At 38.1% G+C, this 24,684-nt stretch overlaps 1 protein-coding gene across 3 annotated transcripts in view; it reads right to left on the bottom strand.

Moving 5' to 3' along the window:
* The window catches only part of PRMT3 (protein arginine methyltransferase 3), a 136,805-nt gene that overhangs the window by 16,103 nt on the left and 96,018 nt on the right, over positions 1–24,684 (bottom strand). For 2 of the 3 annotated variants that reach the window (XM_029208431.1, XM_029208433.1), the window contains 2 exons: positions 2,587–2,637; positions 2,303–2,390 (listed from right to left, as the gene is read on the bottom strand). In XM_029208431.1, the coding sequence (XP_029064264.1) occupies positions 2,303–2,390; positions 2,587–2,637 (139 nt within the window). Of the gene's footprint in view, positions 1–2,302; positions 2,391–2,586; positions 2,638–20,890; positions 20,994–24,684 lie in introns of those variants that run through there. The other variant, XM_029208432.1, reaches the window with a different exon arrangement.

The following is a 24,684-nucleotide window of genomic DNA, read 5'->3' as shown; positions in this document are numbered from 1 at the left end:
AAAAGTAGTTATAATATATTTCAACATGCTTGTGTGCTAATTCTATCATTTCTGGGTTTGTTTCTACTGACTGGTATTTTCCTGCATTCAATGTTTGATTGAATGCTGGCCCATGTTGAATTTTATGTCATTGAACATCTGATATTATTGTTCTCCTTTGTTGCTATTAAGGTTACATGCAGTTCAGTTTTTCCTCTTAAGACTTGTTTTTAAGCTTTGTTAAGGAGCATCCAGAGTTGCCTTTACTCAAGTGACAGTTTATTCCCGCTACTATGGTCCTTCTGGGATCTCCACTGAATAGAGTCCAGAAAGACGCTCCACTCTAGCTTGATGAAATTTGAATACCCCAGCCCTGTGTAAATGCTGGGAAATATGTGGTTCACAACTACTCCAACTGCTTTGCCTGACCTAAGGCATTTCATCCCACATACACACCATCTTAGCACTCATCTAAAACTCAAGGGCGTATCGGAGATCTCCAGAGCTCTTTTTCTGACTAATGTGTACCCCAATACTCTGCCCCAGAGCTTCTGGCTTCTATTCATCAGTACTACCACCAAAGGCTTACTACAGCAGGGTAAAAAAAAATTCTTGTAACTGAGAATGACCACATTTTCCTTACTTTGAAATTTCTCTTTCAAACTCTCCGCAGGTTGTGCTATTTTAGGGGAGCCTATTGGCCTTACCATTTAAATATGAGTACACACAATGGCAATGAAAGAAAAAGAGAATGTAGATGGTGCCAGAGGGCAGCATTAGAATCATATACCTTCTTCACAGTATTCTGAAAAAGCTGAATCAATTACTGTAAGGATTACTGGGTAAAGAATATTTAGGATTTCAAAATTTCACTAGGCATCAAATAACACTTTGTTGTAATTAGGCAGGAGAAAATTCAAATGCTATCTTAAATCCCCCTCAATATTAAAACATGAAAGAATTAGTAATGCCTTTAAAATTTTAGCATTAAGACAACAAAATGGTTACAGTGAGGGAAAAAAGCAGTATTTTCAATTTTCCCAAAATCAATCCAAATACCAGAGCTAAACAAAAAACAAAACAAAGAAACAGAAATGAGGATGTGTTGGCTTCATTTCAGTTTTGCTGTGCTCAAGCTTTCTAGAGAAAGAGAAAATCACGCCATCAAGGTTTTATTTCCATAGCACTGCAACCTCAAAGTGAAAAAAATGACAAGGTGCTGCTTTACTCTAACAGTGTTTATTTGCATCTACTAAATTCCTTTATGTCTCAACAGTGAAATCAAAACCACATTAGAATTTTATGAAATATTTTAAACACAAAGAGAATGATTTAATGACCTCTACTCAGCTTTGTCAAATCTTAACATTCTGCCACAGTTCCTTCAGTTTTTAAAAGAAATAGTTCAGATACATGGCACTAAACCCCCTTTGTAGCCTTCCCTGATCCTACTTCCATCCTTCCCTAAAGTGAACCACTACCATGAATTCAGTGGTTACCATTCTTAAGTGTTGCTTCTTACTTTTACTATGTGTGTGTGTACATATATTGTAGGAATCATTCTGCAAATTTTTGCTCAGTGTTGCTTTTGAGAGACACAAATAATTTGATGTTGAATATCTTTACAATGAAGGCTGTTGTACATTCAGTTTTCCTACAGTCAGAAGGCTTTCAGTGAAGATGGGACAAGAAGACTTATATGTAATAAGCAGTTAAAAAAAAAATTCCATAATCAAATTCTAACTTTTGGAGTTAAATGTGTAGGTATGTAAGAACTATAGGTGCTCGTGTAAGTGAACAATCAATGAGATGAATGTAGAATTGGATCAGTCTTCAAACACTATGTAAGATTTGAGGAGGTGGACACAGTGGAGAGCATTCTAGACAAATAAAAATATATTTTGAATATAATAACCACTGAATGACATTCTCTTTAATTTACACTTTACTTCTTCTGGTGATATTTCTCTTTGGTCACTTGGGAAATGAGAACATTTTCTTTTATTTATATTTGCTACTTAATACGTATTAGCTATTGCTTAAAGAAAAATTTTCTGATTTTGTGGTACTCAAAATAAGAGCTACATAATGTCACATATATTTTAACTGGCAGAAATTAAATTTAAATAAGAGTTTTCTTTAACTTACTTCTTTAATGAAACAATATGCCACCTAAAATTTATGTACATGGTAAACTCTAAGAACTTATCTTAGTATGTCATATTGCTTCAAATACAGTGGGCATAGAAAAAGTGGTTGTAGAACGAATGAATATTGTTTACTTCAGAATGGATAAGACATTTTCCCCCTTTTTATTTCTTACCTGCTTTAACTGAAAATGGCTTTTCCAATAGGAATACTGTTTGTTTCCAGTGTGTTTCGGTACTCTGGGGGCCCGTAGAGAATACGACCTGCATTGGTAGAGTTCAAAAGTACCCAATGAAGTACAAGATTTTTAATATCATGGTACATTAATCTACTACATCTAATACAAGCTCCAACTGCTTACAACAGCAAAATGCTTATGATCAAACACCTTGGGGCACAAAAATAAAATACAATGTATTTCACATAATTAATTCTTATGAGACAACTCGTGATACTTACCTTGTTGTGGCAATTCTTCTCAAAATATATATCGAAGTAGCCAGCAAATGCCTGTTTAAAAACAAAGGAATATAAATAATTATTAAACTAATTACATAACAATTGATTATACAGTCTTAAGCCATGGCAAATAAGAAACCATTTCCAATATCAGACACTCTTAAACTTATGGTAGGTCACTATTTTTCCTGGAAAACACGATACTAGTAAAAATAAAGTAATATAATTTGGCTTTTCCCCACAGAAACAACATAATAATAAGGGCAACAAGGCTAATCAAATACTCAGTATGTGTTAAATTAGAGAAATGACCGTGGTGGACCACTGAAAGGTGAGAATCTACATGGAGAAAGGCTCATGCGGCCCCTCGCCCAACCAGACTCTTCCACTGAGATGCTGCCATGTGAGTCAAACCTCCACACAACTGCAGCAGCATGAAAAACCCTAGGAGCAGAACTAGTATGTAAGTCCAGTCCAGACTGCAGAAACACAGACAAGTAAACCTACATGATTTTTGACTTCAAGGCGCTAAATTTTGGAGTGGTTTGCTAACACAGCAATAAATAACTAAAACGTACTCTTTTATATGAAGCCAGCTCATTTAATTTCTTCTGATCTTGTTCATCCAGTTTTAAAGCAAAGTACTATGATTATTTTTGTGATGAGATAAATGAAATTTTAAAATATTACGTATTTTTTTTCCTGAAAATAAAAACAAGACTATTCAAATTAAACGTATGTGTAGGCAAATACCCAAAGAAGAAACTCCAACGTAACTCTCAGGTTTACTGTTAACAGTTTACAAAAAGGCCTCTAGAAGAAATTAACATGTTCAAACAAATAAATAATTTTCACTTATTTTTGTTTAAAATTTGAACGATACCATTCCTGTTTCTTTCACTAGTGGGACAGGCTTGACTTAATCTATTTTAAAACTGGCATTAAATAAAGCTTATAAAGTCTTAAAAACTGGAAACTGATTACTGAAAAATCACTATAAAGCTAATTACTGTACTTTCCTGCTTCTGTTAAGAATGTGGAGTTTTACTGATCCGTAGGGTTAATGTGGATTGGGCCCAAACCAAATTCAATATTTCATTTATTGTGCTGTTCATCGTTGCTTGTTTCCTCTTTAGTTCTTCTAGGTCCTTGTTAAATGTTTCTTGCATTTTCTCTATTCTATTTCCAAGATTTTGGATCATCTTTACTATCATTATTCTGAATTCTTTTTCAGGTAGACTGCCTATTTCCTCTTCATTTGTTAGGTCTGGTGGGTTTTTATCTTGCTTCTTCATCTGGTGTGTGTTTTTCTGTCTTCTCATTTTGCTTATTTTACTGGGTTTGGGTCTCCTTTTTGCAGGCTGCAGGTTCGTAGTTCCCGTTGTTTTTGGTGTCTGCCCCCAGTGGCTAAGGTTGGTTCAGTGGGTTGTGTAGGTTTCCTGGTGGAGGGGACTAGTGCCTGTGTTTTGGTGGATGAGGCTGGATCTTGTCTTTATGGTGGGCAGGTCCATGTCTGGTGGTGTGTTTTGGGGTGTCTGTGGCCTTATTATGATTTTAGGCAGCCTCTCTAATGTATGGGGCTGTGTTCCTGTCTTGCTAGTTGTTTGGCATAGGGTGTCCAGCACTGTAGCTTCCTGGTTGTTGAGTGAAGCTGGGTCCTGGCGTTGAGATGGAGATCTCTGGGAGATTTTCGCCGTTTGATATTACATGGAGCTGGGAGGTCTCCTGTGGACCAGTGTCCTGAACTTGACTCTCCCACCTCAGTGGCAAAGCCCTGATGCCTGGCTGGAGCACCAAGAGCCTTTCATCCACACGGCTCAGAATAAAAGGGAGGAAAAGCAGAAAGAAAGAAAAGAAAGAAAGAAAGAAAGAAAGAAAGAGGATAAAATAAAATAAAGATAAAATAATGTTATTAAAATAAAAAATAATTATTAAGAAAAAAAATTTTTTTAAGTAAAAAACAACAAAAATCGGACGGAGAGAACCCTAGGACAAATGGTGAAAGCAAAGCTTTAAAGACAAAATCTCACACAGAAGCATACACATACTCACAAAAAGAGGAAAAGGGGAAAAAAAAATATATATAAATATATATAAACATATATATATATATATATCGTTGCTCCCAAAGTCCACCTCCTCAATTTGGGATGATTCGTTGTCTATTCATGTATTCCACAGATGCAGGGTACATCAAGTTGACTGTGGAGATTTAATCCGCTGCTCCCGAGGCTGCTGGGAGAGATTTCCCTTTCTCTTCTTTGTTCTCACAGCTCCCAGGGGCTCAGCTTTGGATTTGGACCCGCCTCTGCGTGTAGGTCGCCTGAGGGCGTCTGTTCTTTGCTCAGACAGGACGGGGTTAAAAGGAGCAGCTGATTCGGGGGATGTGGCTCACTCAGGCCGGGGGAAGGGAGGGGTACGGATGCGGGGCGAGCCTGCGGCGTCAGCGGCCGCCGTGACGTTGCACCAGGCTGAGGCGCGCCGTGCGTTCTCCTGGGGAAGTTGTCCCTGGCTCACGGGACCCTGGCCGTGGCGGGCTGCACAGGTTCCCGGGAGGGGAGGTGCGGATAGTGACCTGTGCTCGCACACAGGCTTCTTGGTGGCGGCAGCAGCAGCCTTAGCGTCTCATGCCCGTCTCTGGGGTCCGCGCTGATCGGCTCGCGGCCGTTTCTGGAGCTCCTTTAAGCAGCGCTCTTAATCCCCTCTCCTCGTGCACCAGTAAACAAAGAGGCAAGAAAAAGTCTCCTGCCTCTTCGGCAGGTCCAGACTTTTTCCCGGACTCCGTCCCGGGTAGCTGTGGCGCACTAGCCCCCTTCAGGCTGTGTTCACGCAGCCCACCCCAGTCCTCTCCCTGGGATCCGACCGAAGCCCGAGCCTCAGCTCCCAGCCCCCGCCCGCCCCGGCGGGTGAGCAGACAAGCCTCTCGGGCTGGTGAGTGCTGGTCGGCACCGATCCTCTGTGCGGGAATCTCTCCGCTTTGTACTCCGCACCCCTGTTACTGCGCTCTCCTGCGTGGCTCCGAAGCTTTCCCCCCCCCCTCCCCGCCCGCCTCCTGTCTCCGACAGTGAAGGGTCTTCTAGTATGTGGAAACCTTTCCTCCTTCACAGCTCCCTCCCACTGGTGCCGGTCCCGTCCATATTCTTTGTCTCTGTTTTTTCTTTTTTCTTTTGCCCTACCCAGGTACGTGGGGAGTTTCTTGCCTTTTGGGAGGTCTGAGGTCTTCTGCCAGCGTTGTGGGTGTTCTATAGGAGCAGTTCCACGTGTAGATGTATTTCTGATGTATCTGTGGGGAGGAACGTGATCTCCGCGTCTTACTCTTCTGCCATCTTCCTCAACTCCTCTCCAAATTCAATATTTAACCTTGAGGTTCATTATACTTTAGATACCAAGAGAGAATCAAAATACTATATAATTCTGTCAAACTGAAAAACCTGTATAAGTCTCAGACCAATCCCTAAACTGTGTATGTGCAGGAGAGACCCAAAACAGTATAGCAAACTCTTCAGGAATGGAAATGAGATTTGAACCATTGTCTGCCAAGACACTGCTGACAGAACTTATATCTTGACTTTGGATGGACTGCCTGTTAACAACGAACATCAACACTGCCCAGATGATTATAACCCAACTAAGAGTCCAAAATATCCAGGATACAATCCATTATTACTCAACATACAAAGTCCAGGAAAATGTAACCAACTCTCAAGAGAAAAGACAATCAACAGATGCCAATGCTGAGATGATCCAGATGCTGGTACTATCAGACAAAGACTTAAAGCAAATAACTATGCTGGTATAAGTTAATAGCAATGACGTAAAATAAACACACTGAAATGAATCAAAAGATAGGAATTCTCAGAAGAGAAATAGAAACTATGAAAAGAGAACCAAATGGAAATTTCAGAACTGAAAAACACAATAACTGAAACAAAAAACTTCCTGGGCTGAATTGCTGAATTGCGGAATGGAGATGATAGAGGAGGACAAGGTCAGTGAATGTGAAGTTAGATCAAAAGAAATTATCTAATTTTAAAAAACAAGGGGAAAAGATTGAAATAAAATGCCCAGAGACTCAGGGACCTGTGGAACTAACATACATGTAATAGGAGGTCCAGATGGAAAAGAAAAAGATATTGGAACAAAACAAACAAACAAACAAAAAAAAACCTTTCAAAATTCTATATCCAGGAAAAACATCCTTTAGGAATGAAGATCAAATAAATGAATTTTCAAGTGAAGGAATATTAAGAGAATCCATTGCCAACAGGCTTTTTAGAAGACATTTTAAAGGAAGTTCTTCAGGCTGATGGGCAATAATACTGGAAGGAAACCTGAAACATCAAAAATGAGAGAAGAACGATAAAATCGTTGGGTAAATATAAAACACTATGTTTCCCCTCTGAATTCCTTTAAGATACCTATGATTTTTTAATGCAAAAATTATAACATCATCTGGTGGGGTTTTCAATGTATGCACATGTATGCACAAAGATCAGTGTAGGGGGTGGAGGGGTAGGAGGGAGGAAGAATGAAATCCCACCAGTATATACAAGTGTTTATAAAATCTGGAAATAAAGAAGGTTTATTTTTAAGTATCATAAGCAAAGCAGAAACTTAATAAAGAAAAATTTAAATTGTAGTATCAAAATTAAAAGATGAATAACAGATCTGAGAGTATTTACAATATAGGTAACAAAGGCTCACTGTCCTTTGTACATTAAGCTACTACAAATTAATAAGAAAGCAATACGTCAGGGCTTCCCTGGTGGCGCAGTGGTTGAGAGTCCGCCTGCTGATGCAGGGGACACGGGTTCGTGCCCCGGTCCGGGAAGATCCCACATGCCGCAGAGTGGCTGGAGCCTGTGCTCCGCAACGGGAAAGGCACAACAGTGAGAGGCCCGCGTACCGCAAAAAAAAAAAAAAAAAAAAAAAAAAAAAGAAAGCAATACGTCAAAAGAAACTAACAACAGAAAAGCAGGAAATTTACAAAAGAAAAATCAAATGATTAATAAACATGCTAAAGAAACTGTTTCACCTACTTAGAAAAAAATAAGTAAATTAAGACAACATGATACAATTTTCCTTGATCACGTTGAGGAAAGGATTTTTTAAATGATGATATCTACATTAGTGGGGAAAGGAGCATTCATGCTGTGAAAGTAAACTGAAATAACCTTTCTAGGGGAATTAAGTAATACACATTAAAAGATAAAACATTTGTACTAAAAAGAAGTCAGACACAAAATAGTACACACAATATGATTCAATTCATATACAGGAAATTCAAAGACAGCAAAACTAATTTAGTGTTACAAGTCAGAATAGTAGTTATCCTTGCAATACCGGTAAAAACTGGAAGGGGTTATGTGATAGGCTCCTGGGTTGCTTGTAATACTCTGTTTCTTAAGTTGAATGCTGGGTATATGGCGGGGTAATCACTTTGTGCAATTTTACCAAACTATACTTATGATTTGTGTACTTTTCTGTTTTCATGCACACAACTAAGATTTCATACAATGTACATACTCATTGATCCAGTAATTAAAAACTTCCAAAAATTAAGTATGCTTGCAAAGACTTAAACATGTCAATTTTAGCCCACATTTTCAACAGGTGATCAGTTAATAAAGCATAAAATCTACAAATAATAGAATACCATTTGGCCATGAAAAGTAATCCTGTAGACAAATATTTACTGATTTGGAAAAATAGTTGTGATATACTATTAGGTGAAAAGAATAATATATATTTATTATGGGCACTTATTCTGTGTTACACAAATGTGAATATATACATCTATATGGAAAGATTTCACCAAGCTATTGAAAGTGGATGATAGATTTGGAATATTAATATTCTTTATGCTTATATATAATTTACATTTCCCATAAATATGAACAACTTTTGTGATAAGTTATTTTTAATAATACTTGAGTTAAATAATCTATAGTATTGCATAGAGAGGCATTCAATTCAACTATTACCTTTGTACATTTCCCTTAATGACTCTCAAAAATCACTCGTCTCTGCACCCCAAGGGTTAGGGCAATGTCTAATATATAGTAGGAACTAAATGAATTTGAAGAAAAAGAATGACAAGTTTTCCCCAACTAGTAATTCTACAAAAAGAACATTTTCAATAACTATTTTTCTTCTCAAGAGATTAGCAAAAGCAAATTAAGGGAAAGTAGCAGGTAAAGGAGAAAAGGTGTAAACAGAATAGTAACAGCAATAAAAACTATGGAAACTATATGAAAACATTAAGATGATTTTTTCAAAGATTTTAGTAAGTGGGTTTCATGGGGAGAGAGTTAGTTACCTTATAACTATTCTTTAAGTTATACATATGTTTTTATGTATTCCTTATACTCTGTTACCAAAAAAGAAGGCGGAGGGGAAAAAAAAACCTAGTTAGCTAATAAAACCTTTTGTGAAAACAACAAATTCAGGTTTAAAAAAAGCTCTTACAACATTATCAGAAAATGTGATGTGAGTCTCAAATATATATAAAATACACTAAGTGATATGTCATATATTTAACTCTGATAAAAAACAGACTGGTAATGTTAATATAGTAGAACACTGCAGAATTATAGAAGAAGGTCTATATTAAGAAGGTCTTAACAAAGAGGAGAAGCTGATACACAAGTTTACAACAAAATTAAAAAATAAAGATAAAAAGATTTGAGAATACAAAGATATTTTAGAACTGTCTTCCAATCCCCAAATCCAACTATCTATGAAATTTAGTTAAAAATCAAAAAAGAAATTAACGCTTGCCCAGATACCCAAAACTACAGTGAAATATTGAGTAGTTTGGGGGTAACCAAAAAACAGTTTATAAGCCTGAAGACAAATAAATAAGAAATAAAAATGAACGACAGCTATTTTATAGTTCCCTCTGAAGTGCGTTATAGTATATCCAACTCCTCATGCAGATTTACCCTCCTAATGATGTTTGGTTGAGGGTAGTATTAAAATCAGTTCCATAGCAAATATTAATCAGAAGCATGAGGAGAAGTCAGAAAGAAAATCAGCTGAGATTTAAAATTACATGCAGATAATGTACTCATCAGAGAGGTAGCATTCACTTAACTGAGAAAGTGGAAGATGCTTGCTCTGAAAAACCAAAGGGATTTTCTGGGCTTAAAATGGTATTTACTCTCAAACACAAGCAAGGACTAAAATGCCACGTTAGGGAAAGCGCTTCCTTTTTTTCCCCCCCCTGTATAAATGATCCTTGATAATTAAAATAGATATTAGAAAAAAAGAGGAAAAAACCTTAAACTTGAAACATAGTCATATAAACTAGTGGAACTATGATCAGTGTTTTTATTTCTGCAAGGCCATTATAAACAATCAAATATGTCAGCTGATTTGGGGACAAAACTATTCATTTTGCTGCAGAATATAAACATACAACTATTTTTCAATTATAGTTTCACCTCCTTGTTACCATCACTTTGACAGGCTATCTCTAGGTGTTTTAAATGTTAATTTCAATGAACTTACACTCTGTCTGTGGAAGTCATTCAAATACAAGAATAAACAACCACCACAGGAAATTGAAAATGACTAATTGGCAATGGTAATAAATAACTGCAGCACAACTTGACATGTGCTTGAAAAAGATCAGATAGGTTTGAAGGCCTGACCACAGAATAAATGTCCCTTTTGTTCCATACATATCTCTAGTCAGGGGCAAAGGGAATGCTAAGGAGAAAAATAAGCATTGAAATCAATTATCTATAGAGCTGGGTTAATCTGCAAAGGCAAGGTCACAATGAAATAAATAAAATTTCACTGACTTACACCACACACCACAGTCAGAAAAATTTTAGTTATAAAAGTCACTTAGACTGAGAGAAAGAATGAGTGGTAATTACGAACAATAGTGGTGACGACAGAAGGAAACAGAATGAAAGAAAAATATACAGTAAATTTCTGGGATAGTTTGATCACACTTGTAATTTGGTGAGAATCTTCCATAATTACTTTGAAGTGCACAGGAAAATAATACAGACATGTAGCTTTATTGTGCATCTTAAATATTCCTAAGTATTAGAACAGAGTTTCACAATGAGCTGTTTTGTTTCTGCTTTGTGGATTTCACAAAAAGGAAAAACATAACTCACAGCATTTGTAAATTGAATCATTTGAAAATCTGTTTTAAGCCACGTTTTGCTTTTTTATCCCATACATACAAAGGTAGATGCAGTTCGTTTTATACATGCTCATTTGAAGAACAATGACATGGAATAAAAACGAATTACTTTCTCATGTATTTTGGTGTGATGAGTACTTCTTTAAAGTGGACATATCATGTGTGTATGTAACAGGATGCAGTCAATGAAATAAGATCAGACTACACCTTATGATGAAGAAGGAAATTAAAAATTATCATTATCACTATCACCTGCAGGGAGTAATTTATCATTTCTGTTCTTCATTGGTATCATGTTCCAACAGCGTGTGGTTACAGCAGATACAATTAGGCAGCTGGCCACAGAAGTAGGAGGATAATGTGCTTTTGATGGAGTTTATCCAAGCATGCAGATAGAGTGCTTGTAATCCATGCAGCAGAATCACTATAACAAAAATACAGTTCATTTTTTGTTGGAGTATTTCTTTCAAAATCTTAGTCTGGAATTCAAAAGCTAACTGACGATGAGTCTGAAGCAAGTGAAGAAAGAGTAAGAAGATACTGCATAAAAAAGATTATACGTTTTAAGCTTACATCATTGTCTATAAACCAACAAGATGAAGATAAAAATACAGGCCATACCAAGCTGCTGCATAAAGAGCATGAACTCTGATGGTGATAACTGGTATTTAAACTAAGAAGACATAATCAACAAAAATGAAAATTACATATTATGATATTCTCCTAATGTTAACAATAGCTTAAATTATAGACTCTTCCCTCTTCAATTAATTTTCTATTTTATCCCAAGAGGAAATCTGCATCTTTTCTTTCCTGATTCCTCTAGGGAACAATACACGTTAAGTGCCATATACTTCTCAAGGGATATTGCCAAACTGAGTAGTGTTTAGAAATAGATCAAGCAATATGGAAAGCATCAAAACAGACCACAGTTCTCAGAATATTTTTAAAAGGTACTTTTACTGAAAAACTCAACATAACTAATTTTTGATCTACTTAAAATATTCCCAAATTATAACTGAAATTCCCTTAAAATTTACTTAGATTTCTCCCTTGTAATTTCAAAATTGCTTATGAAAGTGGTTTTACGGAGCAGAAGAGATCACCTCTTCAGAACCTAAAACGTAAATACTTCAATTCTGACGTGCTGTAGATTGATACCTTACGTGGCCTAACTCCTTTACATTTCTTCCTAGCTATAAATAAGATACTATTATTTTATACATTCAATATTCACTGAGATTTACCAATATTTTCACTTAAAAAAACCTTTTAAACTAAAACGGACATGCAGAAAAGTACACAAAAGTGCACACCATGGTGAATTTTCAAACAGAATACAGCTATGATACCCACACTCAGATCAAGAACCAAAACACCCCAGCACCTAGCAGTTCCCCTAGGCACCTAGCCAACCCCAGGCACCCCCACAGGGTAACTACTACCCTGATTTTTTCCCCAGCTTTATTGAGATATAATTGACATATAACAATGTGTAACGTAAGGTGTGCCATGTGTTGATTTAATGCACTTACACATTGCAAAACGATTACCACCACAGTATTAGCTAAACCCCCACCATATCCCATGATTATCATTTATTTTTTTGTGATGAGAACATTTAAAATCTATTCTCTTGACAACCTTCAAGTATATAATACAGTATTATTAACTATAATCATCATGATGTACATTGGATCTCCAGAACGTATTCAACTTATAACTACAAGTTTGTACCCTTGACCAACATTTCCCCATTTCTCCCATCCCACACTCCCTCGTAACTACTATTCTGATCTCTGTTTCTGAGTCTGGCCTTTTTATTTAAGTTCTATATACAAGTGATATCAAACAATATTCGTTTTCTTCTGACATTTCACTTAGCATAATACCCTCAAGGTCCATCCATGTTGTGGTAAATGGCAAATTTCCTTCTTTTACAGCGTAATAATATTCCATTTATGTGTGCGTGTGCGTATGTGTGTGTATATACATATATATATGTATATGGCATATCTTCTTTATCTATTCCACTGATGGACACTTAGGTTATTTCCATATCTTGACTATCATAAATAATGCTGCAATGACCATGGGAGTGCAGATACCTCTTCAAGATCCTGTTTTCATTTCCTTTGGATATATACCCAGAAGTGGGATTGCTGGATCATATGGTAGTTCTATTTTTAATTTTTTCAGGAACTTCCATACTGTTTTCTATAGTAGCTGCACCAATTTACATTCCCACCGAAAGCGCACAAGGCTTCCCTTTTCTTCACATCCTGGCCAACACTTACCTCACTAACTACCCTGACTTCTAAAACAGATTCATTTTCCCTATTACATACTTCAACATATATCGTGTAGTCTTTTGTGCCTGGCTAATTTTCTTTATTATTGTTTTTGAGATTCACTTCTACTATTGCATATTACCTACGCTGTTATATGGCTCTAAGACATATGTGACTATACAATTTATTTATCCAATCTACTGTTGACAGGTATTGAGTAGTTTGTTTTGTTTTGTTTTGTTTTAAATTACACTAATGAATCAACAGTTTAAATTTTATTTATTTTTGGCTGTGTTGGGTCTTTGTTTCTGTACGAGGGCTTTCTCTAGTTGCGGCAAGCGGGGACCACTCTTCATCACGGTGCGCAGGCCTCTCACTATCGCGGCCTCTCTTGTTGCAGAGCACGGGCTCCAGACGCGCAGGCTCAGTAGTTGTGGCTCACGGGCCCAGTTGCTCCGTGCCATGTGGGATCCTCCCAGACCAGGGCTCGAACCCGTGTCCCCTGCATTGGCAGGCAGATTCTCAACCACTGCACCACCAGGGAAGCCCCTTGAGTAGTTTTAAGTTGACACTTTTATGAACTTTTTTTATAATGTTTTTTGGTGAACGTAAGTACTCATTGCTATTGGGTATATACCTAGGAGTGAAACTATTGCTATGTGCAAATATATGTGCATATATAACTTTTGTTAATCTTTATTGCTTCCTTTACCTCCGGTCTTCCATCAGGGATCGTTTTTGTTTGCCTATATACCCTTCAGAAATCAGTTTCCTGGGGCAAATTCTTTCTCTATATTTTTTTTTTTTGCCTGCGCGACGTGGGATCTTAGTTCCTCGACCAGGGATCTAACCCATGCCCCCGGCAGTGGAAGTGTGGAGTCTTAACCACTGGACCGCCAGGGAAGTCCTTCTTTCTATTTGTTCACCTGAAATATCTATTTCAGCTTCATTCTTAAAAGTTATTTTAGTTGGGTAAAATTCAGAGTTGGCAGTTATTTTCTTTCAGCACAGTGAGGATATCATTTAAAAAAAATATTTATTTACTTGGTTGCACTGGGTGTTAGTTGCAGCAGGCAGGCTCCTTAGTTGCAGCAGGCGGGCTTCTTAGTTGCGGCATGCATGTGGGACCCAGTTCCCTGACCAGGGATCGAACCTGGGCCCCCTGCACTGGGAGTGCGGAGTCTTATCCACTGCGCCACCAGGGAAGTCCCCGCAAGGATGTCATCATTGAATTATCTTCTGTCTTTCCAATTCTACTGTTCCTGCTGAGAAATCATCTATTTACTGCTCCTTTGAAGGTAATTCCAATGCTCTACTTACAGCCCCACTGAGGCTTCTAAAATGCTCTCTTTGGTTTCTGTAGTCTTAGTAGGATGTATCTAGGTGTGGATTTATTCCCCTCTTTTCAACTGAAATATAATTCACATACCATAAAAATTTCCCCAGTTAAATAAACTGTATAATTCTATCTATCTTTCTATCTATGGCTGCATTGGGTCTTCATTGCTGCGCATGGGCTTTCTCTACTTGCGGCGAGTGGGGGTTACTCTTCGTTGCAGTGTACGGGCTTCTCGTTGCAGTGGCTTCTCACTGCAGGGCACGGGCTCTAGGCACGCGGGTTTCAGTAGTTGTGGCACGTGGGCTCAGTAGCTGTGGATTGAGGGCTCTAGAGCGCAGGCTAAGTAGCTGTGGCACATGGGCCTAGTTGCTTCGCGGCATGTGGGATCTTCCCAGAGCACGGCTTAAACCCGTGTCTCCTGCATTGGCAGGTGGATTCTTAACCACTGCGCCATCAGGGAAGTCCCTCAATTTTTAAAAAAGTATATTTGGAGTTGTGCAACCATCACCATAATCTAATTTTAGAACATTTTTTATCACCCCCCAAAGAAACCCTATATCCATACTCCTTGTCTTATGCCCTGTCTACAGAGTTGCTTATTCTGAACATTTCATATAAATGGAATCACAGAAATGGAATATCATATAAATGGAATTCTTTTGTAGTTGGCCTCTTTCGCTTGTATAATGTTTTCAAGACTCATCATTTCAGGGTTCATACATTCTGTAGCAGGTATCAGGACTTCACTCTGTTTTATAACCAGATAATATTTCATTGTGTGGCTATACCACATTTTGTTTATTCATTCTTCAGGTGACTGACATCTAGATTGCTTTCAGTTTTTAGCTTTTATAAATAACGCTGCTATGAACATTCATGAACAAGTGTTTGTGTGGATATGTTTTAATTTCTCTGGGGTATATACCCAGAAACGTAAAATATCTATCCATTCCTATTCAAATTATGTTGTACTTCTTAAATTGTAGCTCACTGTCTTTCGTCTGTTTTGGGAAATTCTCAGCCATTATCTCTTCAAATAGTTTGAAATAGTCTCATCTCCTTTCCCCTTTGGGACTCCCATTTAAACATATATTAGACCATTTCTTGTATCTTCTATATCTCCTGCCCTTCCCAATGCTGCATCGTGGCATTCCTCTGTGCTTCCTTCTGGATATTTCCTCTGACATAAAATCCAGTTCAATAATCCTCTCTACACTAGTGATTTAATATTTACCGCTAAACTCATCTTTAGTTCAGTATTAGAATATCTGTTCGGTTCTTTTTCAAATCTCTTATATTATTATATCTTAAATATTTCCAACTATTTGTTTGACATCTGTAATTTCTTTTGTCCTTGAACTTAGTAAGCATAGTTATTTTAAAGCCCATATCTATACATCTAACACCTGTAACACCTGGAGCTCTATTTTTATTTCCTGTTTTAGCTGGTTCTTGATTGATGTTGTTTTGTGTCCTTGTGTGACTCATTACCTTCGATTATGTTCTGAACATTATATATGAAAAACTGCAGAAATAATTTCAGACTTATAAAAATACTCTTCTAGAAAGAATCTTTTTTTCTGCCAGGAACCTGAGGGTGCTGGCAAAAGCAAAGTTATCTTAATCTAAAAATGGGGTCTGGGGCTTCCCTGGTGGCGCAGTGATTAAGAATCCGCCTGCCAATCGGGCTTCCCTGGTGGCGCAGTGGTTGAGAGTCCACCTGCCGATGCAGGGGATGTGGGTTCGTGCCCTGGTCCGGGAGGATCCCACATGCTGTGGAGCGGCTGGGCCCATGGGCCATGGATGCTGAGCCTGTGTGTCCGGAGCCTGTTGCTCTGCAACGGGAGAGGCCACAACAGTGAGAGGCCCGCGTACTGCAAAAAAAAAAAAAAAAAAAAGAATCCGCCTGCCAATGTAGGGCACATGGGTTTGAGCCCTGGTCCGGGAAGATCCCACATGCTGCAGAGCAGTTAAGCCTGTGAGCCACAACTACCGAGCCTGCGCTCTAGAGCCCATGAGCCACAACTACTGAAGCCTGCGTGCCTAGAGCTCATGCTCCACAATAAGAGAAGCCACCACAATGAGAAGCCCGTGCACCAAAACGAAGAGTAGTCCCTGCTCACTGCAACTAAAGAAAGCCCACGTGCAGCGTCGAAGACCCACCACAGCCAAAAATAAAAAAATTTATAATAAATAAATAAATAAAAATGGGGTCTGAGAATTTCCTGGGCCACCCAGATGATTTGAAGTGGGGCTGCAGTCCTTGCAAGGGCTCATTTACCTCTGTTTTACCTTACCCTTGGGTACAGTCTTTCTGGGTCCCAATGCAATGCACTGGGGAATTTTTAAAGAGCTCCATTTTTGTATTCCTAACCATGTGAGGCTATCAAAAGGGCTACAAAGTCCTTTAGCTGCTTCCTCTGAACTGGTAAACGCCTACAGGGCAAAAGCAGTCCCAAATGCCAGTCTCATTTCTTTGGATTTTCTGAGTCTTGGCTTGGTAATGCTTTACTAATTTATCTCTCTGGTACTTTCAAACACATAATATTTAGTATTTTTTTTTTTTTTTTTTTTTTGCGGTACGTGGGCCTCTCACTGTTGTGGCCTCTCCCCTTGCGGAGCACAGGCTCCGGACGCGCAGGCTCAGCAGCCATGGCTCACGGGCCTAGCCGCTCCGCGGCATGTGGGATCTTCCCGGACCGGGGCACGAACCCGCGTCCCCTGCATCGGCAGGCGGACTCTCAACCACTGCGCCACCAGGGAAGCCCAATATTTAGTACTTTTTTCAGCTTTTGTACCTGGTCTCAGTAAAAGGGTAACTCCTTTTACACAGTCCACTGTTACAGAAGGCAGATCCATCATTGCACTTTTTTTTTTTTTTCCCCTATCTAAGGTACCCCCTGTAACTCTCTTCCCCATTCTCTAAACTAGCTCCTTCTTACTTGTTATGTCTCAGTTTAAATGTTACTTTCCCTGGGCAGCCTTCCCTAATCCCGCAGAGTAGATTATAATACATCCATTAAATGTCCCTGCATTCCCTGCAATAACATTCACCATATTCATAATGCTTTTCGTTCAATGTCTTTTGTTCAATTGTAAACCCCAATAGGCCCTTTAGGGCAATCTCTCTGCAACTGTGTTCACCTCCCTATCCTCAGTGCCTAAGCACAATGACTGGGCATTCAATCTAAACATTTAGTGAAAATAGCCATGCAGTTACAAAGGCATGAAATAGCCTGGGATGTTCAGGGACTAAAGGAAATTAATAAAGATTTGCTAATTGAGTGAACAAATAAAAGAAATGAAATGATATATTATGCTCAACTCCTACCGACCTTTGGGAAAAGAAAACCATGAGGCTTTACTTCTCTTATTTCCTACTTTTTATTCAAAACTCATATTTGATGTCAACTACTCTAGAATATTCCTTGATGTCAGTACCAGCATCAATTAATCAGTCACTCCCCACTAATTTACTGCATACAGTATGAGGAAGGCTTTCTGGAAGAAAGCCATGCCTAATACGGTAAAACCTTAAATATGAGCAAGATTTTCGAGGAAAGTGAGTAAATAAGAGTGTGCCAGGTCAATGCTATCTTTTATATATGCCTGTAGTATTTAAATTCTATTATAGCACACCATAGTACAATCATCTATTTATATGTTGGCCTCTCCTACTAAATGAAGGTCTTTGGGGCCAGAGACTACATTCTTTGTTGTATTCACAGTGCCTAACACAGCACTAGTATCCAATACATGCTGCTTGAATGAAAAGTCATTTTGAAAAGGTGTGTGTGTGTGTGTGTGTGTGTGTGTGTGTGTGTCTGTGCTTGCCACTTAAAAACTCTTACAGCCCACTGCTTCTCTAGTTTTCTATCTCCTGCTTCCTCACATGTCATCAGTTTCTCACAGCTCAATGTCAGTGGTTACTGTTTCCTTATATTCCATTTTTCATGCTGATTTCCAATGTTCCTTAAAAGCTATAAGGCCTCTATGGCCCACTTCTCATTCCTCAAATGCCAGGAAATACTATCAATGATAAGTAAACATTATATTTTTAATTTTAAGGACAAAATAGTAGATATATTGAATTAAAAAATGAGTGCAGAACAAAAAAGAAATCAGTTTTGTGACTGCTGCAGAGGTTTAAAACTGAAAACTATTAAAAACTCATTTTTGTGACTAGGAGATCAATCTCTACCAGACGCTTCTTGTCTTTATGAAATTTCAGAAGTATAAACTAGGAGATGGAATACTGAAAGAAATCTTGACAGACAGGAAATAGGGGGCAAGTAGAAGATGTGATACACTTTACCTTCCAGGAATGAACAGGATTTTTTTTCTGTTTTGAAAAGTGAAGTAAAATATATGGCTACCACCTCCCCGCCTGAGCCCTTCTAAAAACTATCCAACACCTGGGGTGAGAATGAAAAATCTGGCAACATTACTTTTTTTTTTTTTTTTTTTTTGTCATTTAGGGCTGCAATTTTTCAAAGGTAATTATACTAGTTAGTATAAGTTAGGTGTTTTTTTGATTATGATCTCTGAATACTGAGTGAGACAACGACTTACATCTTTCGGGGCCCCCATTCATGGGATTGGATGCTGAATAAAAGGATGACGAGGAAAAGAGAAAAAAGAAATCAGATTGAATGCTATGGTACAGACTTTAGGGACAGCCAGGACATATCACTTGTTAAAAGAACGGGCATGCTGTAGTAGCGATGTCACTGTCTTAGTGATCTAAAAAGTAAAAAATGTGACTCTCTGCAAAATTGTAAGAAGAAAGGAGTGATTTTGCTTTGAGAAGCACCTGATTTGCATAAATGCGGCATTTTGAAAGAAGGTCTCATTTCTTTAATCCATTAGATATTCAGGGATATGAACAGGTCAAAGAGTTCATTGCATATCTTTGCCTGTAAAGAAACTGGTCTTTAAGATAGTACTGAGAGCCAAATCAGTGATGCTTGTTCAATCCTGATGGAGCAAGTAAATCCAATCTATGAAATCACACCATCCTAAATCCCCATAAGGAAATGAATGTTAAAAATAAAACTAAATAATCCTTTCTTTAAAAAATGCAGCAAGATAGGAAAGTGAATGGAAATACTAATCAGATCATTTTATGAGCATTTTCTATGTGCCAGGCATAGTGGTAAACGCTTTTATGCACTATCTCATTTAGCACTCAAAATAATACCCAGCAATTATTGGTGTTATTATCTCCACTTTTCAGATAAAAATTTGAAGTTCAGAGAAGTTAAATACCTCTTCTAAAGTCATACTGGTAAACTTGGCCCACTGGCTTTAAGGCTTGAAGTTTTTTGTTTCTTTGTTTGTTTTTAATAAATTTATTTATGTATTTTTGGCTGTGTTGGGTCTTTGTTGCTGTGTGCGGGCTTTCTCTAATTGTGGTGAGCGGGAGCCACTCTTCGTTGCAGTGCGCGGGCCTCCCACTGTCGTGGCTTCTCTTGTTGCGGAGCACAGGCTCTAGGCGTGTGGGCTTCAGTAGCTGTGGCACGTGGGCTCAGCAGTTGTGGCTTGCGGGCTCCAGAGCGCAGGCTCGGTAGTTGTGGAGCATGAGCTCAGCTGCTCTGCAGCATGTGGGATCCTCCCCGGCCAGGGCTCGAACCCGTGTCCCTTGCATTGGCAGGCAGATGCTTAACCACTGCGCCACCAGGGAAGCCCAAAGTTTGAAGTTTCTAACCACAGTGCTAGATTACCACTGTTTAAACTTTCCTCTTTGATTTAAATTATTTTTAGAAAACTCCCTTCTATTTCAAGATTGGTCCTTTCCTCATCTAGTCTTCTAAAAAAGAAAAAGATAAGACTGATTTAGGTAAACAGGTATATACAACAAAAATTTATTTTTTCAATTCTTGACTCATCTTTGCATGTGGACTGATCTCTCCTGTGAATACATCCATATACCTCTGAAGTCTGGAAATACTAAGTGCTTTAGGATTTTTAGAAGATCTGAATGCTAATATTTACGATGGTTTCTGCCAGAGCATAAGTCAAAGGGAATCTGAACTGAGAAAATTACTTCCTTATAGGTCATTATTCCAGAGATAACTGCCTGAATCAGAGAGGAAAATACCTGGTCAAACTCATTTACTATCACAACCTAATAATGCTAATTGGCAGCCTCTGAGATAAGGCTGGGGAGAACTTCCCTGACATCTCTAATCAAGAGTCCACTATTATTGATTATTTGATTTTTATGCTTATTGCTGTGCTTAAAATAAATATTTTAGTTGGGCTTGAGTATGATTATTTCTCTCATAAATTGATTCTGACCCTGGGCATTGCTGACTTTAAGCATGACCCTATACCTATCTAAAATTAAATTATGATCATAATGTAGCTTAAGAATTTCAACATTCCACTCAACCTGTATTTCAGAACAAGTGATGTTCAAATCCTTTTATAACATAACTCAATAGGCGGATTCAGAATCAATTTTAATGAATTTTTAAAAATGCAGATTCAGAAGTGTCATTTACAGCATGGCTTTCAAAGAGGATAAAGCATAGGAATCTCTGTTGACTCCAAGGACTAGATGTCTTACTCAACTTCAGGGTTCCTCATTTTGTGGACTTCTGCATTCTCTCTGCATAGGTTAAGTAACAGTTAAATACTGCAGGTGATTCTTCCCACTATTCTACTCAATAAACATATACCTCAAAGTTAATATGAAGTGGGAAAGATATCTTTTTAAAAATTAATTTTTTCTTAATGGTATGTTTCCAAGGAGAAAGAACAAAAGTAGGTAAGAGGGCAACTAAACATGGAGAATGAGTTGAAGAAATCCAGATTTTAAAAGGTTAAAATCCTTAGGGGTCCAGTTTAGAAGGATGGACCCTCTGTGGCTGGGAAAAATGAAAAATAAGACAGGATTAAGTGGAAGTGTCCAAAATTTTGTAGGTAATGCACAGGGTACACCTGGACTTTAACCAAATCTCAAAAATATCAGAACTAGCTAGAATCCCTTTAAATATGAGACAAAGCATTCTTTTACAGCAGAGTCATACATTATATAGAGGATAAGTCACATATTGGAAAAATCTCAGATAATCAAAATCACTCAGGAAAACCCCTTAAGGTTTTGCATTGGAGACTGAAATATAAACCATCCCTCAATATGTTCAATACAACCAGTTCTTCTGGCAATGGCACAAATCACCATTTCTTTGGTTGGGCTCCAGATAAAGCAGATGGCTTGCAGAGTGCCATGTTGTATTAAAAATACAGTAGTCCCCACTTATCTGCAGTTTTCCATTCTTTGGTATCAGTTACCCATGAAAATATTAAATGGAGATTTCCAGAAATAAGCAATAAGTTTTAAATTCCATGACCTTCTGAGTAGTGTGGCGAAAGCTCACGCCCTCCTGCTCCATCCCGATCAGGTTGAGAATCACCCCTCTGTCCACAGTATCCTTGCTGTTTATCCTACCTACCCGTTACTCACTTAAGTAGCCAACTCGGTTATTTGATCAATTGTTGAGTAAACCTTATTGTACTTAGTAATGGCCCTGAACTCCAAGAGTAGTGATGCTGGCAATTTGAACATTCTCTTATTGTGTCTAATTATAAATTAAACTTTATCACAGGTATGTATATATAGGAAAAATCATAGTGTACATATAGAGTATGGTACTATCCTTGATTTCAGGCATGCACTGAGGGTCTTGGAATGTGTATAAGGGTGACTACTGTATATACCTTTAGAGGCAAGAATCGCATGCAGTCCAGCAAGATGCTCATACTGCAGAAATACTTGGAAGCGGAAGATAACTAAAGAAACAGCAGATGTGTTTCCCACCTCAGGCTCATTTTGGGGCACATATTCATTAAGTAAAATGGAGGGTAGTATCATCTGCACTAATTAGACCATTAATTCTCTCATGGACTCTTCTTCTTCTACCTCAATAGTTAATTTGGATCAAGTTCTATTTGCCCATGATGCTACTCCCTTGGATTTGCCTACCAAAAAAAAAAAAGGAAGAGAGAGAGAAAAGAAAACTTTTAGAGCCTATTAACCTCAAGAAGTAGCACAGGTTAGAAAATACATCCTAGTTCAAGAGTGATTTTATGATTGCCTATACTTCTTTGATTCTACTGTCATATATCATATGTGGACAGGACATGTCACAAGTCTGACTGGGCAAGACAGACCACAGAAGAGTATTCTAATTTCCACTGGACATCACTACTTGCATATCTCAAAGGCATTTCAAATTCAACATACTAATAAACGAGCTTCTTATCGTCCCCTCTAAACCTGTTCTTCTTCCAAGTTTCTTTGTCTTACAAAATAGTACCATCATTCTTCAAATTGTAAAAGGAAGAAACCTTACAGACACCACTGTGACCTCTTTCCTTCATCTCTCATTATCTAATCCATGCTCAAGTCCTGGCAATTTTACCTTCTAGATAGCTCTCAAATACATCCACTTTTCTCCATCTCCGCTAAAACTACCTTTGTGCAAGTCACTGTCATTTCTTGCCTGAGGTACTGTAATAGCTGACCCATAGGCCTCTCATATCCACTCTGGTCTCCCTAATAGTTCTCCACATTCCAACCATGACCCTTCTCAAGTGCCCTTAAGGTCAAATCACTCTCTTTAAAAAACTTCAATTATTTCCCACTGGTCTAAGGAAAAAAACAAATAGCACAGGTGCTAAATGATCTGGACAGCTTGCCACCCTCCTTCAGCACTGGTCTTCATGCGCCAGCCATGCTGGGCTTCTTTCAGTTCCTTTTACTCACCAAGCTTCTGACCACTGGATGTCCTTTTTTGGTTTGTTCTTTAAGAACTTTTAAACTGAATTTTTTTTTTTTTTTTTTTGCGGTATGCACGCCTCTCACTGCTGTGGCCCCACCCGCCGTGGAGCACAGGCTCTGGACGCGCAGGCTCAGCGGCCACGGCTCACGGGCCCAGCCACTCCGCGGCATGTGGGATCTTCCCGGACAGGGTCATGAACCCGTGTCCCCTGCATCGGCAGGCGGACTCCCAACCACTGCGCCACCAGGGAAGCCCTAAACTGAAATATTATGTACATGCAAAAAAATAGAGATTTTCTTTTTTTAGCCAATGTGAGAATCATTTATTTAAAAAATGTTTTATTGAAGAATACAAGTATAAAATATATAACACACACATAAAAGTGAGGAAATCACTGACTGGGCACAGTGAACTTTTTACAAAGTGAACACACTCAACCACTACCTAGATCAAGATACAGACCACTCTCAAGACCCCAGAGCTTCTATTATTCCCCTTCCAATCCAATGATAAATCCTCCCACAAAATGTAACCACTATTCTGATGTTTATCACCATTATCCTAGTTTAGCTTGTTATGGAAATTTAAAGACAGAGTCTGTATTTGGCTTTTTTTCCTTTTTTCATGAATGTTGTATTCATGAAATTCATCCATGTCATAGTGTATAGTCAAGATCACCTTTTTTTCCCACTGATGTATATTATTCCATAAATATACTGCATGTATTTATCCATTCTACTATTGATGAATGTTTGGCTTACTTCTAGTTTAGGGATCTAATGAGCAATGCTGCAATGGACATTCTTGTACATGTCTTTTTGGTGAACATATGAAGGTATTTCTAAGAGTGAAAAGGTTAAGCCATAGGGTAAGCATGTGTTCAGCCTTGGTAGCTACAGCAGATAGCTGAGTTTTATGGAAGCAACTTAGCACAGTACATTTGCCTCATCACTCTTAGGCGTTTCTTAGAATACTGTCATTAGTATGATCTTTTAAAAAGATCCGACTATGAAGAACTTCAAACATATACACAATTATAGAACCTCTGAGTACCTATCACTTACATTCAACAGTGACCAGTATTTGGCACATTTGCTTCATCTATTCTCCCTCTGCCCCGTGCCCCTCTTTTTGCTGAACTGCCTTGAAGTGAATGCCTGACATCATGTCACTTCTCCCCTACCTACTTGTTTATGACTCTAAAAAATATGAACATTTCCTTATATAACTACAATGCCTTTATCACATATAACCAAATTCTCATTAATTCTTTGGTATTATCTAATAGCCACAAAGTGAACTTTAATATCTGTCTCCCCCATTAATGCCTCATCAATAGAGGCATTAATGGCTTATTACTATATTCCCTTGCAGCTACATTACTATAATGCCTTATATATTGCCTAATGCCTATTATATTACTATAATGCCTTGCAGCTCTTAACACATAATACTATTCAATAACCAGTTCCTGGAAATAAAGAGATTTAAGTATTCTCAACACCATCTAAGCCT

This window comes from Monodon monoceros, unplaced genomic scaffold (assembly GCF_005190385.1).
Source record: "Monodon monoceros isolate NGI ecotype Baffin Bay Population unplaced genomic scaffold, NGI_Narwhal_1 Super_Scaffold_7, whole genome shotgun sequence".
Lineage (NCBI taxonomy): Eukaryota > Metazoa > Chordata > Mammalia > Artiodactyla > Monodontidae > Monodon > Monodon monoceros.
Note: the sequence above shows the minus strand (reverse complement) of the source record. Positions and strands in the feature narration are given on the sequence as shown.